At 32.4% G+C, this 20656-nt stretch overlaps 1 protein-coding gene across 1 annotated transcript; it reads left to right on the top strand.

Moving 5' to 3' along the window:
- The first annotated feature begins 110 nt into the window (after nt 1-110).
- On the top strand, nt 111-15266 carry C5H18orf54 (chromosome 5 C18orf54 homolog). The gene is made up of 7 exons (XM_069467839.1): nt 111-393; nt 1416-2204; nt 2525-2675; nt 5450-5549; nt 7118-7249; nt 9293-9363; nt 15194-15266. Exons 1-7 carry the CDS (start codon nt 111-113, stop codon nt 15264-15266), a joined length of 1599 nt encoding a protein of 532 aa, XP_069323940.1.
- The last annotated feature ends 5390 nt before the right edge of the window (nt 15267-20656 follow it).

Genomic DNA, 20656 nt, shown 5'->3' with positions numbered 1-20656 from the left:
AATTTTTATGCATATATGCACTATTCTGTTTAATTGGCACTTTCATCTTTTTTTTATATTACAGTTGTTTTTAAGGGAAATGAATAGAAATGACCCACTTTGAGGAAGCCATGGCAAAATCAAACACAAAACACAGAGTTTGTTCTCGGGAATCTTCAGTATCTTCTCTGCTAGCAAGCTGCAGCCTGAGTGGTAGTAATTCCTCTAACTCTGATGGCTCTTTTCACTTTAAGAATAAACTGTATAGATCTGCTTCCCAGGCTCTACAGGCCTACATTGATGATTTTGATCTAAGCCGAATATATCCTGGTGCAAGCACTGGAAAAATTAACATTGATGAGGACTCTGCTGACATGCCACATTTCTCCAATGATATTTATAAACCAAACAATGGTATGCTTTTATTCTTTATTTTAAAATGTTTTGAAGCATTTGAGAGATGTGCTATAGCCTTGCAAAGCTTGACATTTCTTGTTATTTTGGAGTAAAAGTAACTTTTATAATACTGAGATCTGGATATTTTTGTAAAATGATTGTATCATTCTCTAGTTCCCAGGAATTTTCAGCTAGGATGCTCTTTTAACTTCTCAGGGGAAGCTGATAAATGTAACAATAATAGGTGGCTGATCTTAACCCTTAAGCCATTTTACTGTAGCATAATGGAAAGAACATTGGCATGGTAGTTCTAGCTTTCATTAACTAGCTTAATGACTTTACGCAGATCTCAACTTTTTTGAGTTTATACTTGCTCAATTCCAATTGATGGGGTAGGATTATATTGGTCTTCCTGATCTGTATTCTGTGGAGCAATAATATTCACAGGATGTTAAGAGTTTGTCCTTAGTAACACTTCCTTGAAGACAAATCTGGAAAATGCATTTGTTGATAAGCCAGTTAGCATTTTACTGAGCACTTACAGAATGGGCTTAGAATGGAAAAAGTTTGTATTCAACTCTTAAAAGGATGTGGGCAATATATTCCAGAAGAGGAGAATTAGAATGGCTATTCTCTGTGTGTAACCATGAGAAAGCAAATTATTTCTCCACATAGTTTAATAGCTTATTTTTTTTCTATGCTGCAGCCAGTATTGAGTGACCAATGTTACTGTGATTATATATCAGTGTATCAGGTATGTTTATATGAAAAAAATTGAAGAAACAGTAAACTAGAGAACACTGAAAAATTCAGGAGATTGGAGAGAAACATGTAGAAATTAAGTAAAATAGATTGAAGAAATGTGAGAAAGCACATCCTATTTTATCAACCTCAACTTTCTATATTTTTAATCAAAGCTTTTGTGAGGACAAGGGGAAAGCAGTAAAAATGATTGTTTAATTCTTATTTCCCTTTACTGTTGGATGTTATAAAGTATATGTGGTAAAGGAAGGTAAACAGACCTATGCTTTGTTTTTCAGCTTTTGAAAATCCTGATCACAAAAAGCACTCAAACTCCTTATTCTATAGAAGACAGACTATTAATGACATAGACTCCATTAGCCTAACAACTGATGATCTATTAAAACTTCCAGCAGATGGATCATTTTCTTTCACTTATGTTGGACCAGATCACCGAACAAGCAAGAAAAAAAAGAAATGCATTGGAAGACTGGGTTCATTGGACACCGAAAAGAATTCAAATTTTCAAGAACCTTCCACTCCCATGGGCAAGGATAACTTAGTTACTCCTGCTTTATGCACAAATATAAATGGAAAGCAATGTGGTAGGCTAAAAAACCCAAAACATATGAATAGGACTAATAAATGTGTTTCTGAGTCATCTTTATATTTTCCCAAGAAATCATCTTTCAAGGACAGTTCAGAACACAATCGTGGAAAGAATTATCCAAGATGGCTCACTAGCCAGAAATCTGACCTTAACGTTTCGGGGATAACTAGTATACCTGATTTCAAATACCCAGTCTGGCTCCACAATCAAGACTTGCTACCTGATGCAAATAGTCAAAGTGTTCCTAAAATATTTAAAGAAGATCAGTGTTCCCCTAGACATAGTTATCAGGCACAAAGAACTTCTCGGCATGTGAATAAATTAGATTGTTTTGAATATTCTTTTGAACCCTCAGACTTTCCAAATTCTTTGAGTGATGATAAAGAATTAGTTAATGAATACAAATGTGATTTTGATCATAGCCAATGTCACTATGAGAATCCACTTCTCCCAGGACAATCCACAAAGCCATTCAGTGGTAATACTTTGTTTTTACTTTAAAGTTTTTTTTTTTTTTTTTAACCAAAGGGAGTGCTATAAAGTTGACCAAATATCTAGGAGCTTTTATGTTTTATTTTGATGTATATCTCTTCAGAATGCTTTTGATCCTCATTTCGGTAGTATTTTGTAACCAGAAAATGTCTTTTTCTTTTCTTGAAATGTCACATTTATACATAATTTTCTGTTAAAGATGTGTGTATATTCCAAATTATCTGAAATCTTGTTGACTTTGTGAGATTTTGCTGTGCTTTGCATTTATGTTTTTCTTAGAGAATTAATATAATCTTTTAAAATTAGGTGACAAAATTCAATTGCTTATCCTGAAGGCCAAGAGAAATCTAGAGCAGTGCACTGAAGAAACACCAAGGTCTATGAAAAAGGATGACAGCCCTTGCTCATTAGATAAACTTGAAGCAGAAAGATCATGGGAAAATATTCCTGTTACTTTGTAAGTAAATGACAATGGAAAAACTATTTAGTTTTCCAAATGAAAAATGTCATGTGAACATCTGATTTAAAAAAATAGGGTAATGAATAATAACATTGTAATTCTGTAGAACATAGCTTTCAGTGTTGCTTGCTTTAAAATTGCATTTTTCATTTGTTACCACAAGATGGTGTAATGTTTCATAACCTTAGGTACATTATAGAGCTTCTGTCTTTGTTACATTATAAAATATTGGTGTATGTATTAATATGAAGGATTAGAACCAAAAACAATTATTTTGCAGATGGAGGAGTGTTAAGAAATTCTTGTTATTTTCTTTTTACTTTAAGCTTTTTCCCTCCTCCTTTGTGTTCTCTCCATTTATATAGTAGAGTTTTAAGTTTCTTTTCATTTACATTTTACTTTCTCTTTAAGTCATTATTTTACTTGATTGGTGGTGTATTTGTGTATGGTCTATTGAATAAATTTCTGTAGTTACTAAAATTATTTTCATTTGTGTGCTTAACCTTTCTGTGACATAGTTTTTAAGAATAATTTAAGAAGTGTTTACCTAGACACCAGAGAATGTGAGTATGGAATTAAAATTCAGAATTTGTGTAGGAAATTTTTTATTCTTAGTGATATTATTACATTTGGACTTATCAAAATGCATTCTTGGTAACCCCATATCATACTTTAGCTTCTAGTAATTCGTTATCTTTGGTTATTTAAGCTTTCATTCTGTTATAGACAGTCTGTTAATTCCTGGATTCTTTTTTGATTGCTTCTCAGTTGAATGTCTCTTTTTTTGAATGAATTTAGCATCCCATTTCTGCCACTTTTTATGCTGTGTGATCTTGCACAAATTACTTCTCCAAACTTTAAAGATGGAAAATAATATCTACTTCAGGGTTGTTGTGAGGGTTTAATTGACTAGAAAATGAATATAAAGTATATAGGAAGTTTCTGGCTTAGGATGAGCTGTCTTGTAAATTGTATTAATAGTAGTGGTAATGATTATCCAGAATATTTTATTTCGCTTCATTTCATAACAATATCTTTTTGTTGTTGTTGTTAACTGGGTTAATAACTAGCTCACTTAATGCTTGATTTGTCTTATCCTTCTTATTTCCTAATTACTTATTTATCAGTTGGTCTGTATATTAATAAAGTATCATAGGTGTGATACTTTGCTTATAATTGGAACCAAAATGAGGGAGCAAGTAATATCAGAGATGTTTAAATTAAGAGTAAAATTCTGAATGCATTTAATGTATTTTATAATTTGATAATATACCTTCTGGCTTGTATAATTAATATTATCAATGGTTTGGTCCAGTACTTTGCATATAGTAGTTTATTTCTGGAAGATTGAATTCATACTGTGATGCGTATGTTTGTAGATAAAACTAATGATGGATTCCTGAGAAGGAATAGATATCGGTTTGAGATTGATAAATTATTATCAACCTGTCATCAAAACCAAAATTGAATAGGAAGTACTTGAGGTAGTATTCTAAATGGTAGAATAAAACCACAACCAGCTAATTGCTTTTTTTAAAAAAAAGCTTTTTATTATGGAAAATTTCAAACAAATGACAAAAGTAGAAGAATAGTATAATGAACCCCTATGTATCCAGCACCCATCTTCAATAATGTGGTAAATGCTTTTTGATAACAGCTGGGTGGATGTATGAATCATGTTGGTAAAGAATGGGAAAAGACTACCTAGGAGTGAGAAAAAGCTTGTGGTAAATTAGAAATCAAATATCTCAATAAAGAAGTGCTGCTTACTAAGAAAAAATATTAGCATTGTGACATTTAAATTTTATAAAAAAATTCTTAGATATTTGAGTTTTTTAGTTATAAATACACTTTATAAAAGAGAAATAGAATGAATTTATTTTTGTGACTAATAGAATTTGATTTTGGGAATATTCTTATTTTTGCTGGGGATGTCCTTTCCTCTACTACTCCTTGAACATCAGGAAAGAAGTTAATCTTTATTGAGCATCTATTAAATGTACTAGCTACATAGAGAATTCAGTTAATTTATGCAATATACCTGTGAAACCAGTAGGACTACAAACGTAGAAACTCACTTTCAGATATAAATTACCTAACGTCATATATTGAGTGGGACTAGGATTGTACCCAGGAATGTTGATTTCAAAATTAATCCTTTTCCCAATATAATCTGTCTTCTATGTTAATACCAGTTCTGGAGGGGAAGTCTATTTTATTTCCTTCAAGTGGGAGAACATTTAGCTGCCATTCCAATAGAAAGGCTCAAGAGTTTATGGAGTTTTGATTATCATTGGATAACTAAAAATGTTTACTTATATTCAAATTTTTTAAATAGATTTAGGGGATACAAATTGAATTTTGTTACATGTACATATTGTATAAGGGAGAAGTCTGGGCTTTTGGTTGTACCTATCACTAACAATGTTTAATTGGAAAAATGTACTACTTATTTCAAACAAGTGAGCTTTTGCAGCATAGTCTATAGTTCAGGGCTTATTTGTTTAGTTGAGAACTAAAATCTTCAGTTCCTTTATAGTTTTTTCTTAAAGCTTTAAAGGAGAAGCAGAGATATATGGAGGGGTTAGATTCCGGTATCAGTTTAGGGAGAAGCTAGGGGAATGACCATGCAACGTCAGTATGAATCATATCCATGATGGTTATTTCTTGGTGACCACTTGTATTTAAATGAAAATCCTTAAATTTTATATTACTAATTTTTAGAAATTGGGATCTTAATTGCTATCTTGTGTCTTTTAAATACTCTTCAGCAAATCTCCTGTTCCTGTTAACTCTGATGATAGTCCTCAAACTTCAGGGGCAAAGTGTGCTAAAGGGGTTCTTGAAGACTTTTTAAATGATGATAATCAGGTGAGTGAAGTTAAATCTTTTTTAATTTATTAAAAGAAGATTTAGGAATAATATATAAATTTCTAAATTATTTAGATATTTTAAAACAAAAAAGTCTCAAATTCTCTCCTCCCAAACATACCTCCATAAAACCATCACTCCTTCCAAAATTATTGATAATTTTATTTTATTTCTTATAATATTTTAAAAACTAATGTAATAATTATACACATTGATGGGGTACATAGTGATGTTTTGATACATACAATGTATAATGACCAAATCAGGGTAATTAATTTGTATATCCATCACCTCAAACATTTATCATTTCTTTGTGTTGGAAGCATTCAAAGTCCTCTCTTCTAGCTATTTGAAAACATATAATAAATTATTGTTAACTATAGTCAGCTGATAATGTATAGACCACTGGAACTTATTCCTCCTAGCTGTAATTTTGTATTCTTCAACCAATCTCTCCCTATTCCCTCCTCCCCACTACCCTTGCCAGCCTCTGGTAACCACTATTCTATTCTCTACTTCTATGAGGTTAACTTTTTTAGCTTCCCCATATAAGTGAGAACATGTGGTATTTATCTTTCTGTTCTTGGCTTATTTCACTTAACATAGTGTCTTCCAGGCTCATTCGTGTTGCCATGAATGACAGGATTTTCTTCTTTTTAATGGGTGAATAGTATTCCACCATATATATATACTACTTTTTCTTTATTCATTTGTTGATGTACATCTAGGTTGATTTCATATCTTGGCTATTGTGAGTAGTGCTACAATAAACATGGGGGTTTAGATGTCTTTTTGATATATTGATTTCCTTTCCTTGGGATATATATCCACTAGTGAGATTACTTTATCATATGGTAGTTCTAATTATAGTTTTTTAAGGAACTTCCATGCAGTTCTCCCTAATGACTGTACTAGTTTATATTCCCACAACAATGTATAAGAATTTGGATAGTTAACTTTATACTATTGTTACTAGCCTCTGAGTGGAGGTTTTTCCAAGTTCTTGGTGATTGCCGGGAGAAAAGAATTTCAGGATGCACCATGTAAGCCAAGCCAAGTGACAGCTTTTTATTGAAAGTGAAAGAATACTCTGGCGGTGGGGAGAGCAGGGCAGGACGGGGAGAGCAGGCAGGCTTCAAAGAGAGCAGCTCCACCAAGAGGAAGTAGTTTTTGGTCTTTTGAAGTCTTACTAATTGAGGGGAGGAATACTGAAGGCTAAGGGGATATATTTTACTAAGAATTTAGGTAATAATTCCTAGAATTGAGTTCCCTCCTATTTTCACACTTTATATGGTTGTTTTAGATCTGTGATGGTAATTTCAAGGGCCGAGAAATTTTAAAACCACAATGTAAATGATATTATAATTAGCAAGGTTTCCTGTAAGGTAATAGATAGTTGACAAGTTGGTTGAAGTTGGTTCTTCCCTGCAGTTATCAGCCCCTCTAGTTAGCTTCTTTTTGAGGGTTGTTTACTTTAACACCCTCACCCAATCTTCAAGCCCCTGCATCTAGTCTCAGCCCTGTCTCCTAGTCTCCTACTCTAACACTATCGTCTATTTTAACCTTAGAGCTGCACCCTTTCTGGAGGCAAACATCATGGTCCTGTTGAAGCCCTGAAACAAATGTTATTTAATCTTCAAGCAGTACAAGAAAGTTTTAATCAGAATAAATCTACAGAACCAAAAGAAGAGATTAAACAAGTAAGCACAAACTCGATTTATGAATTGAGATTTGTATGGATTTTTTTCCTGTATCTTTTTTAGACCTTCTAGTTTTATGTTAATAAGCATGCCACATAACACACATTGTAGAATTGTATTACTATTCTTTTTTATAGAAAGCAGTTTACTTACATTTAATTCTATTAGATTTCTGTAGTTGTTTACCTCTGAACAGATTGTTCTATTTGGTTTATGGTTACAAATCCAACATCTTATTTAGATATGATGTTACAACTATGAAAGAATTGTGACCAAATTAATCTATGTGGTTCATCTTCTTGTAGTTATATCTGGGGAGGCCTAGAAAAATTTTTCAACATTAGACTTTATCGTCTGAAATTTAATTTTGTTACCATGTGTTTATTGTCTTTTGAATACAGTTATATAAAGTTTTATTTTGGGACTATTATTTTTTTTCAATTTACATATTTCCTAGGAATTTTGAAATCTGTTTCTGCTTTGGGCTGCAATTCTGTAGGATGAATTTTCTTCGCAAAAGTATAGTGTTTAAGAGTATAGAGTCTACATTTTCCCAAGTGTGATTGTGAATTCTAATTTTGCCACTTACTAACAAGTGCAATATTTGTACAAATCATTTAATCTGTTTAGTTTTAATTTATTTTCTTTTAAAAAATTAATTAATTTTTTTTTTTTTGAGACAGTGTCTCGCTTTGTTGCCCTGGCTAGAGTGAGTGCCATGGCATTAGCCTAGCTCACAGCAACCTCAAACTCCTGGGCTCAAGTGATCCTCCTGTCTCAGCCTCCCTAGTAGCTGGGACTACAGGCATGCGCCACCATGCCCAGCTAATATTTTCTATATATTATTAGTTGTCCAGCTGATTTCTATTTTTAGTAGAGACAGGGTCTCGCTCTTGCTCAGGCTGGTCTCAAACTCCTGAGCTTGAGCGATCCTTCCGCCTCGGCCTCCCAGAGTGCTAGGATTACAGGCGTGAGCCACTGAGCCCGGCCTAATTTATTTTTTAATTGACAAATATTATATATATTTTTGGTGTAAAACATGTTTTGATGTTTTGAAATATCGTGGAATGGTTAAATTGAGCTAATTGGCATATGTATTACCTGGCATATTCTTTTTTTTTTTTTTTGTGGTGAGAACACTTCAGATCTACTCTTAGTGATTTTCAAGTGTACAATACATTATTATTCAACTATCATCATCACCATGTTTTACAATAGATCTCTTGAACTTATTCCTCCTAACTGAAATTTTGTATCATTTGACCATTATCTCCCCAACTATTCTTCCACCCCTACCACCTTCTGGTAACTACTAATTTACTCTTTGCATCAGTGACTTTAACTTTTTAGGTTCCATATATAAGTGACATTATGGATTATTTGTCTTTCTGTGCCTGGCTTATTTCACTTATCAATTTTTTTTTATATAAAATGAAGTTGTTGAGAAGATAAATTGAGAGAAACTTACAGAAAATACTAAGTATAGTGTTGATAAATACTTGATAAATACTCAGTAAATCATAGCTCTTCTTATTATCATTGTTTATTTTGTTATTGTTATTCAGTAGAACCTTATGAAAATCAGTTTTGCTTACAAATATGGATCTAAAGAGCTACACACTCTTTAGAACTACCACAGCCTCCTCATTTGGGTTGTATTTCTTAATTTTGCTTCTCAAATTCTAATAATCATAGCATTAACATATAGAGTATAATCAATCCATATTTCCCCCCCACCTTTTAAACATCCTTGAGACATAGCTGTTCAGTAAAGTCATAATTTTAAGCCATGATTTGATTTTTAGTGGATGTATGTTTAGAACTATACTTTAGAACAATTGAAAGATGACTCTAGTAGTTGTAGTGTTTTTAGAATAAAGGAAAAATAAAAATATTTAATGCTCTCTTGAAAATTATTTGCCAGAATTCTTTGGAAATGCAGAAAATAATTTTAATGTTCTTAATCACACTTTAAATAAAATTTAATTTTATAATTATATAATATTTTCAATATTTTGTTATATTTGGTATTTTTAATAATAGGTTTCAGAAGATGACCTCTCTAAATTACAGTTGAAGGAAAGTATGATTCCTATTACTAAGTCACTTCAAAAGTAAGTATTCTTTACAATATGGATACAAATTCATCTTAGCCATTCCTTTGATTGTAATCAGAAAGTTACAGGGTTGAAGTAAGTAGTTCAAAGGCATATTTAAGCTTTTTGGAGCATATTATTTAATCTTTAAAAAACATTTTATTTTAATCCTTCACCTCTTTCATATTAAAAATGTTCTGAGGACCAAATGAGATACCGTTAAACATCTAAAATATAGGAATGTGAATGACTCATTTATGAGTAGTAATAATAACAATTTGCAATAGTACTTATGTGAGCATCCTTTAACAATAACTTCTTATGAAATGTGTTTTCATATATTTCCTCTTATTCTAGAGGAATAAGGAATATTATTATATTTATTCTAATATCATAATCATAAATGTTTCAATGTGAAACATCTCCACAGAAATCTAAAGTAGATATAATATCCTGGATATAAAGATAGGTCTAATTTTCTTAGTTACATTGTCTTATACATAAAAAAAGGGGAAGAATGCAAGTTGGAACTATAGTGATGTTTTGGCAGAAAAGAAGGATATTTATTTTGGGGCTGGTTATGTGAATATGAAGTGTCCTCGGGTGATGGAATACTGAGTTTAGGAAATACTAAGATTAAAAATTTCTACTCTAGGAACACGATTTCACTTGGCTATAAGTGAGCCTAAACAAATGTTCTCTACCTTTTGTACTTTCAGAATTTGCTTAATCTGTTATTTAAGAAACTGGTGGAAAAATAAAACACTAGACATGTAAACTTATGACTCTACTTGTCATAAATACATATATAGTTTTCATAGTTAAATATATTATATGTGGTAATTTTTTTCTCTCTGCTCAGTTTGTAATCCTTAGGATAGAAATAATGCCTTTTTCTTTGTAGCTTACCATAATACTTGTGTATAATATTCAAGACCTAGTAGAATTCAGTGAATAATGATAATAATTAACATTTATTGAATATTTACTAAGTATCAGTGTTTTAAGTGCTATTGAATATAATTCATGTGATCTTCACAACCTTATGAGGTAAGCACTATTACTATCTTCATAATATAGATCAGGGAGTAGGCATGGAGTGACAGAGTAACTTGCCCAAGGTTACATTGCTAGTAAAAAGTAGCACTGTTTCTAACACTCTTCTTGTTAATGATAGTGGTGAATTATTTATTGAGACTAGATTCAGGGCCTCAATTGATCATCTAGGATAAAGACTTCATTCTGTTTTAAAATTTAAAGTGAATGACCAAGCTTTCCATGGCTCTTAAAAGCATTGATACTGAACTTGTGTCACAGACCTAAATGTGTTTTCTGAGCTAAAGTACATACCTTAGATGTTTTTCTTGATGAAAACGAACACTGGGCTATAATTAATTAAATCACCACAAAAATCCATACTGATCCATAAATGCTTTTGGCACTTGTTATAACTTTTTTTTAATAGTAGTAACTTTTTTTCTACCATAAACAATCAATAGTCTGACCTACATAAAGAATTCCATTTTGGGGGAGAGCAAGATTCATGTTTAGTTAGATGACTTGTAGTTATTGATTCTGTTGAATTAGCTGGAGCAGTCTAAAATTTGGCTTTTACTTTACATTTCAAAAATGTCATCAGTAAGGCATTTGTACTGTTATAAAGTAAGTCTAGACTTACAAAAGTATATTAGTACATTTTTTCATTATTTTCAGTTGGTAGATTGACTGTTTTAAGGACAATTTAAATTTAATTCAGTCTCAGAATTCCTCTTTCTGGGCTGCAAAATGTTCTGGCTAGGTATATGGTCACCTTTTCATATACCAAAATAAATATTTCAAATATATTGCAAAATTTCAAAAATATTTCAGAAGTTACTGATTTTACTTAGGGGCTTTAATGACCTCCTCTAAGGTGAAAGTCCTATTATGTCTCTTCCTATTCCTCAAATAACAATTTTTGTTTTTAACAACTTGGATGGCTAACTGGTTCTAAGATGTCTTTGATTACTCATAGGTAACTCCAAGCTCTTAGTCTGGGCTTCGTTTACTCCCTTAGACACTTAGTTTTCTTATGTTCTCCCATTAGAAATATCTGTTCTCTAGAAATACTCATTGGAACTGAAGTATAAGTGACTGATAGCAGCTTAAATCTTATTTTTTCTGGAAGGATTTCTCTTGTGGTAGGAATCAAAATTACAATAGTTTTATGTCCTTGTCATACTTGGCCTTGTGTTATACATTTACATATTAGGAATTCAATAAAAACTTGGTAACTGAAACTTCTATAACAGAAATTTGTCATCTTTAAGCAAATGAAAGAATTATAGTCTCTGAGCAAGGGACTTTCCTAGAATCTTCCATTGTATCATGTAGACTACTCTGCCTAGGTGGGCCGTGAAAAATGAACAGTAGTTAGTATATTGTTCATGTACCATAAAGGTAAGCAATAGTAGACTATTGTAAAATCATCAATCATCCAAAAATAATTTCTATCTGTCTTTGGAATATGTTGTTTTATATGTAACTTGGAAATGTGTAAAATTTTCTACTTCTCAATACTAAAGGCCATGCTGTGAAGACCAGACTTAATGGTAGCTAGAAAGTTGTCCAGTTTCTCCGTTCTCTTTTGCTGTTCAATTTTATGGTTTTTATTTCATAGTAGAGATGGTCAGAATTACCTCTCAGTCTTACCCATCATCCTAAAGGAAGGATTTTTCTTTATTATAATATGCCCATACTTTATTTAGATCTAGGGAGTGGGAGGCAGTTTCTTCTGAAAAGTCTTTCGTACACTTCTTGCTGGATAATTGGCTGAATGTAGGCCAATAAATAGTATTTAAGAGAACACTCAATGGTATTTCTAGTGGGAAACCAAAGGCAAGATATCTATGAGTAAATTAAAATAGAGCTAAACTGCCTTCATATATTAATAATTAGTCTGTTACTGAGTTTTTTTTAATAGATTTGTATTAATATTAACTGTGATGGTCAATAGATACATTATTATAAAAAGAAATGAGTTACTTTTACTTCAGTTTTTAAGGTAAACGACTGTTTTGACATCGCCCTTAAATTGATGTTTTCCCCATTAGCCCTTTTTTACTTTTTTAGAGAAGAAACCCAAGAATAATTTCCTTCCACAGTTTTAGCTTCCATGTCTTACACGTACCTTTGCAATAGCAATCACTTTGTGATAGCTGTTACTCTAAGTAGATTGATTATTTTAGTCTCAGCAAGGCAGATAGTGGTTAAATGTAAGGATATAGGATGAAAGGAACTTCCAGTTGACTGTGTAGTTAAGGTAGGGGGACTGAAAGTTGATACTCTACCTAGCTTCCCACCTACCACACACCTCTCCTCCCTATCCCTCCTGTTCTCTCCCTCCCCTTCTTTCTCCCACCATTGTTTTTTTAAAACCATAAAAGAAACTATGTGGGAGTAGAAAGGAAATCTATTATATTGAATTAAAGTTATGAAATTTTTTGATATAGTAATATGTTTCTTTATTAATACATTTAAAATAAGATAATACATTTAAAATACAAGCAAGTTAAAATTTGTTTTGTAAAAACTTATACCAGCATGGAGACTTTTTGCATAGCTTGAATAAAAACACTAAACCATGGAGTGGTTTTTTAATTAGCTACTTTTGCATGTCAATCAACAATTAGAGAAGAGGGGACTATTGAAGAGCATTGATGTCTGGGTTACCAACAAGACCTCACTATTTGGTGGATGAACAGCTGGGTCTAAATTTGTCTAATAGTCAGTTACATCACATAGACTTCCAGACTGTAGACAGACTTAGATCACATATGTTCCAGCAGTGGATTTAATAACTCTTATAATATTGTAACTATTGTAATTTTAGAGTAGCGATGAATAATGAAAGATATTTTGAGTTACCTACAATGACTATAATATGATATAAAAATATTGTAAATTCCATGGGATACTAGGTCACAAATACTGGTCTGTTGTTTGTATTCATAGTAGAAGGAAATGCTAACTTACAGATAGCATTTGGTAAAAATAAAGATGAGTACCCCTCATCTTCCATCCAATTTCACAAACCCTCTAAATCAAGATGTTTGTGGCCTCAGGTTTACAACTCCTCCTGGGAGTTGTAAGCAATAAAGTAGGACTGTAGCCACTTGCCTTTTTCTTTCTTTTGAATCACAGATAAATAAAAAACCTGAAAAGAAAAAGGAAATAAGTCCCAAGTATATTTACAGATTATCTTATTCTTCATAAATGTATGCCTTTAGTAGGAAAATAATTCTTTTTTGTTGTTGTTTTTTTTTTTTTTTTGAGGCAGAGTCTTGCTCTGTTGCCCGGGCTAGAGTGCTGTGACGTCAGCCTAGTTCACAGCAACCTCAAACTCCTGAGTTTAAGCGATCCTTCTGCCTCAGCCTCCCAAGTAGCTGGGACTACAGGCATGTGCCACCATGCCCGGCTAATTTTTTTCTCTATATATTTTCAGTTGTCCAGATAATTTCTTTCTATTTTTAGTAGAGATGGGGTCTCGCTCTTGCTCAGGCTGGTCTCGAACTCCTGAGCTCAAGCGATCCTCTCACCTCAGCCTCCCAGAGTGCTAGGATTATAGGCGTGAGCCACCACACCTGGCCAAATAATTCTTTAGGTAGGGAAATATTACTATAGTTCATAGACATGACAGTCTTTTAAAATTTTAGTTATTTTTACCTCTGCTTGGTAACTTTGCGTTAGCTCTTGTCATTAAGTCAATGAAGGGGAGAATCTCAAAAATTATCTGAAGTTATCAAATAAGGTAGAAGAATTAACATTCTTCTCTTATTACATTTGAGTAAAAATGTCCAAGAAGTGCAGAGTACAGGGAAATAGATATATGGTAATTAACATTATTAGTTTCCTAGGTAAAGTGGAAGCTGTGTTTTATTTAATATACATTTATTGAACCCCTACTATATGTTAGAGACTGTAGAATAGGATATTGTAATCTCTACCTTTTAGCTCATAATAGAAATGAATATTACTAACATTAGAGACTACATCCTAATTATTATATTGTCTCTGTTTTTCTTAGTTTCTCTATTATTTATCAAAGATCTGAAATATGATTGATTAATATTTTCTGAGTAGTCCTCAAGGAGCTGAAAGATAGGGGAGAGAAAAACTGGAAGAATAATTAAAGGAAGCCTGGAAAGTTAAGGGCCTCTCTCTCTATGGTTTGTTTGAGAAATTATTGAGTTTTCTCTACTGAGATCTACCATACAATCTTGGCTTTATTTTAGAGAAAAATCTACATTGTTGGTATGATACCACATTATTCAACCTTACTAGAGAAGTCATTGGTTTCCCCTACACTCAATAAAAATGAATTTTGTTCAGTATTGTAATTGATCCTTCAGTGCTGTTTGAAAAAAATTTTAACTATCTTGACTGTATATGTTAAACATAATTTATGTATTTTATTTCTTAATACCAAAAGAAAAGGTGCCATTTCACAGAGTTGTGGTGAAAATTACTTGAAAAAAGTGTTTTATTAAGTGTAATACAAATGATAGTTACTATTATTTCTTATTAGGCTACTTGGCACGTTAACTTTAAGAAAAATTGAATGTCAAAAAATATAATTTTTAAAGTACATGTTCATACACCTTTAGATAAATTATTTTAACCCTCAGTTATTTAGATCTCAAAGTTTTATAAGGAAAAATTCTCAAAAATTGATTTTTTATTCTAGAAAATTCATTTCTCAAACTTATTTTGAAGTTAATGAACAATGTAATCACCACTTTTTGCTGTCTTCATTGGCTACTCTGTCCTTAATAATTGTTTATAATGTGTTTTATACTTTTTAATGAAGGGCTTTGCATCATTTATCTCGCCTGAGAGACCTTGTTGATGATACCAGTGGAAAGCAGTCACCAAAAACGTGAAGAGGAAAATAAAACTGTCGCCACAATAAATAGTCACCACAGAACAAATATGCATTTTTTTCCTATTACTTAAACTGCCAAAGTAATTTATAAGCCATAATAATTCTGTGACTGGTTCAAGTATTATATATTTCTAAAAACTAAACATGAAAACATCCATAGGATTTGTGACCTATGCTTACTATGTGCCATAATAGTAGAATGTGAAGTGGAAGGACCCACAATATATCCTATAGTCTTACTTTGGTCTTTAGGCCAGCAAATGTCTAATATTCAAAGATGGATGATTTCTCTTCTTGAAGCTTATGTGACCTAACCTTCTTTCAGCATCCTCATCATTTTATCATCTGGTTCTGGATTATTAAGAAACTTTATGGTTTCTATCTAAAATCTTAAGTTAAAAAGACTTTTTTGAATACAGTTAGTATCACTTTTAAGCAGCTCAAAGGAATATCAAAATTGTTACTGTATATCTTATCCATATGGAAGTCTGTCACAAAGTTTTCATAAATCAAATATTTAAGATATGTTGTATTTGCAAATGTTATAAATTTAATGGTAGGTGAAAAGAGGTGCTAAAAGGAATGTTCTCTTATGTTGTGACATACAAGAGGACCTCTTCATTTAATTGATACTTTGATTCTGTGTAAGACAATCTTGATAATACTTGACAATTTACAAAAACATTTTTGGAGAGATATTTGAAGATTTAATATTTTGATATTAGAATGTTTCCCAGATTTTCTTTTTGTGGTGAGGTCAAACTAGTGAAAACTATGACTGGCCAATTGCTTTATGAAATTTGGTAACTAAAAAAAAAATGAATATGGAAAATCAGAAAGCAACTCTGTATTTTAAAGCTGTTGTGTAGAGTTAAGCTTTCTTTAAAGCATTCTGTAGTCTTCAGAGTTTGTCTCTAGTTGGAACTGAACAAAGCTCTAAAATTTTGCAATTTTTACCTAGCAGGTATTATTAATATTTCTATAATAAGTACAAAGCATCTTTACCATCAAAACTAAGAATTAAGTCATAAAACATAACTAATACAGAATATTAGAAAAGCCTGTTAAAATTAAAAAAAAATCTGTGTATATATACAAATACTATAAATTAACAGTTCACCCAAATAGCAGCATTTTTGCTAGTTAGATTTACTATCAAATAGGAATTTCTAAGTACATTGGGTCAAAGAATTTTTTTTCCAAATTATTAAAGCATCACTAATATCTTTGTTGTAGAACTGACATGTCAAACACTAGCATGAACCCTGTTTTTTTTGTTGTTGTTTGTTTGTTTGTTTGTTTTTTGATTGTTGTTGTTGTTTGGTTTTTATTTTGGCCAATGAGTTTTTCACCATATTGCTCTGGCCTTTTTGTGAGGCACTTGCCAATAGGTTTGTTTGTTTACTCTGTGGAGATCTTTGGGCCACTGACATCTTATTTTCTGATTATGGTCTGCTTCACAGCAAGTAGCTTGCATAACCAAACAAAGAATTACTTTGAAAATTAAAGTATGTCTAGCTGTAAAAAAATGCAAATTTTAAATTGGTAAACATCAGGTAGATCTGGGTGGGTCATGTTCCAGGCCTAGTGAAAGCCACTATTAGACAAATTCTAAAGAAGGTACAGAAGATAAAGACATCAGGTAATAATTTCTAATTGCTTATTAATTATATGTTGATCATATATAACATATACTATCTCCAAAGAGATTATACTGTAATGACTCTGAATAACACATTTGGGTAACGCTTCCATTTGCAAGAACATATTTCCAATACTAAATGAGATAAGCCTGTTCTAAAATTTTACGTTATAGTTAATATTTTAAGAAACTTGATTATACTTACCAAAGGAGCATTAATTTTTCCTCTTCTGTTAAATATGGAAAAATTTAGTCTTTTACCTAACACAGGAATTAGTTTTAGCAAAATGATTAATTCTAACCTTCTTAAAAGACATATCTAGGGGAGTCATCCAAGCAAATAACAATTCTAAATGATAAACATTTAAGAAATTCTACAAGTTTAATTAGGATTTCAGGATATTTGTGTACTTTTTTTTTTTTTTTTTTTTTTTTTTTTAGGTTTCCAGGGGAAAGAGTGAGACAATAGTATGGAGACTGCTAAGTTGAGATTAAGTTAAAGCAGATAATGGGAACAATTAGATTTTAAAAAATTGTATTGTGAATGTAAAATTTTATGAACCCTTCACTCTCTTTTAGATATATTAAGAAAATGTTAAATAGAAAATATTAAGAAATTTTAATAAGATGCTTCATATTTTTAATTGAGTATAAAAAAATTTAAAAAAGCCTAACTCTAAAAATTCTTTGAGATTAAGAGATAATGGTGTGACCAATATGAAGAGTCAAGACTGAAATGTATTGTCTTTACAATTTAGAAATTAGAAATCTACTTTCAGTTATTTCTGGGACAATTCCTTTCAGCTTCATAGATCTTTCTGACCAAATTGAGAAACTTTCTCTTCTCGGGTTTATTTTGGATATATGTCTTTCTAGTTATGTTATTTCTTTTTGAAATTTATAAATATGGATTTTTTTGGTATTAATATTTTGGTTTTCATGGTTTATGATAACGTCTTATTAAATTATATATAGTTAGACCAAAATGTTCCTTGAAGATAAATCATGACAAGATTTCTTGTTTATTCCTGTGTTTTGAATACATGGAATTGCTCATATAGATTTGAATTTTGTTTCATTTTTTTTTCTACCCCACCCTTCACTGTCTATATCTCAAAACCTGTTTGGTGGAAGTGCTATCAAGAAGTGAACTTGTCAAAAGGCAAGTCGCACAAGAGGAGACCAAAAGAAGCAAAAGGCCAATAAAATTTATATTTTCCAAACAATTGAAGTTTCTTTAAATGTGCAAGACTGTGTATCTTTCTATTCCATGTACAGATTGGATGTTTCATACCTGTTATATGTTGTGTTGTATTGCAGTGCTTATCATATGATTGAGGTAAATCTAGGCCTAAACCCGAACACATTGTATAGCAGATTGTATTGTTAGATATTTTTCCTGTGATATTTGAAATTATTACTTTCCTATTCTTTCTTTATAATCGTATGTCTCTAAGATCATTTTCCTTTTTTGGACAAAAACAAAAAATCTTAGCTTTTTAATCTTCCAGGGTATTCTGTATTATCCTTACCTTATACCAGACCCTTCTATGTAGCAGTTTTTCGCACAGTGGAACAACTTTTATCCATCCTTCATTACCTTCACTGGGACTAGTTCATTTATTTTCTGATAGCTATTTCAACTTTAAATATTCCTATCCTGACTTTGTCTTTTACACTGAAGCCAGACTGCTAACAGTGACTTCGCAGGAAGACACTGTTGTATACTACTACTCTAATCTTACTGATTTATTTCAGCAAATTTGCTGTAAATTGCTTTACTCAGATTATCCCAGAATTTCTAAGTGTATTCTCACCTGTGTGCATATTATTTCTCATACTTGAAATACTCAGTTTTTATACTTTTGTTTATCTAAAGCTTGCTCTTACATTTCTTTGAAGCTCTTACAAGTTTTGCATTTTCTTTTCCAAACATTCTAACCATCCATCAAACTGTGGCAGGTTGGCGTCCCCTTTTCTTTCTTTCATCACTCATGTAGCTTTTATAATTCTTATATTAATGTTTTGGATAATGTCTCTTATACTACATTATATTCCTAGAGAAGAAAATTTATCTCAAAAAATGTTAGGTGATTGATTCTGTTTTATCTCTTTGATAATAGCACTCTTATATTACTTTACATAATCAGGAAAAAGTAAACTGCATTTTGCATAGTGGTCTTAAGTTTTGATTGATGATTCTAAACCTGGTTCTCTGTAGAAGGTTGTAAGTTCAAACTAAGAGTGACCACATCCTTTACTAATGTGATGTTCTGCAAACCCTTTCATTTCTTTTTAAAAAACATTTTGATAAACTGTATTTTTTAAATTAAAAATTTTATGTTTTTTAGAGCAGTTTTAAGTTCACAGCAAAATTAAGAGGAACGTACAGAGATTTTGTTACTGAGCAATGGGCTCACTGCCTGATGTGCATAGAAGCCAATACTGTTGCACTGGCTTTTGAGAAAAGAAAGAGCTTTGTTATGAGTCAACTGACAAGGAGACAGGAGGCAGCACTCAAATCTGTCTCATTGATCTGGGGGTGGGTCAAGCTTTTGTGGTATTACTAACCAGTCCCAATGTTGCCAGTTCAGCCAGTCTGCCAGGCTGGTGGTGGTAACAGGAGGGTAAGACTTTTCTCTGTTGTGCATGCCCGGGCCATTTTGGCTCTGCATCACCTGTAATAGCATAAGCAATGGTTAATCAGTTTCAGTTGGTCCTATGGTTACAATTTCCCATATACCCTCTGCTCCTGTACATGCACAGCCTCCCCTATCATCAATGTCCACCACCAGCGTGGTGAACAATTGGTGAACCTACACTGGCACATCATAATCATTCAGAGTCCATAGTTTACGTTAGGGTTCACTCCTTTTATTTTTATTTATTTATTTATTTATTTTAGATACAGGGTCTCATTCTGTTGCCCAGGCTGGAGTTCAGTAGTGAGATCATAGCTCACTGTAACCTCGAACTCCTAGGCACAAGCAAACCTCCTACCTCAGCCTCCCAAGTAGCTGGCACTATCAGCATGCACCACCACACCTGGCTAATTTTTTATATTTTTTGGTTTTTCATAGGGACGGGGTCTTGCTATGTTGCCCAGGCTGGTGTTGAACTTCTGGGCTCAAGTGATCCTCTTGCCTTGGTCTCACAAAGTGCTGGGATTACAGGCACCCAGCCTTGTCAAGCCCTTTTATAGTGAAGCTAATTCCTTTCATGACTTAAACACCTCTCAACAGCCTTCACCTCCCAATACTGTTGCAATGGGGATCAAGTTTCCAACACATGAAGTTTGGGGGGCACATTCAGACCATAGCACTGGTTTTGCATTGTGTTGCTTCTTTGAGCCTAGCTTGATGGTTAAGTGTATCAATTTGGGTCTAATCTAGAAACAAACCACACAGTGATTTCAAACAAAGGAAGTTTAATATTTAAAAAGTTTTATACGATGATAAAACATAAAAGAGAATTCTGTGGTACCGTAGAGTTGAGGGAGAGTACCCAAGGAAGGACAAACTGGAGAGAGGGGCCAAAATTTGGGTATAGACCTTGCTAAAAAAGGGTTGCTGTAGCCCACTGGATGACAGAGAACGTTACTGATTTGTCCAGACCAGAGCTGGGCTTTATTCAGTTATCAAGCAAGAAGCCACTCTCCAAATGCAGGAAAGCCACACTGGAGACTGAGTGTGTGGGTGTGTAGAGGGAGTTTGGGGAGGGGCACTAGTACTGGAAGGATGCCTGGA

The sequence above is a fragment of the Eulemur rufifrons genome, chromosome 5, assembly GCF_041146395.1.
Source record: "Eulemur rufifrons isolate Redbay chromosome 5, OSU_ERuf_1, whole genome shotgun sequence".
Taxonomy (NCBI): Eukaryota; Metazoa; Chordata; class Mammalia; order Primates; family Lemuridae; genus Eulemur; species Eulemur rufifrons.
Note: the sequence above shows the minus strand (reverse complement) of the source record. Positions and strands in the feature narration are given on the sequence as shown.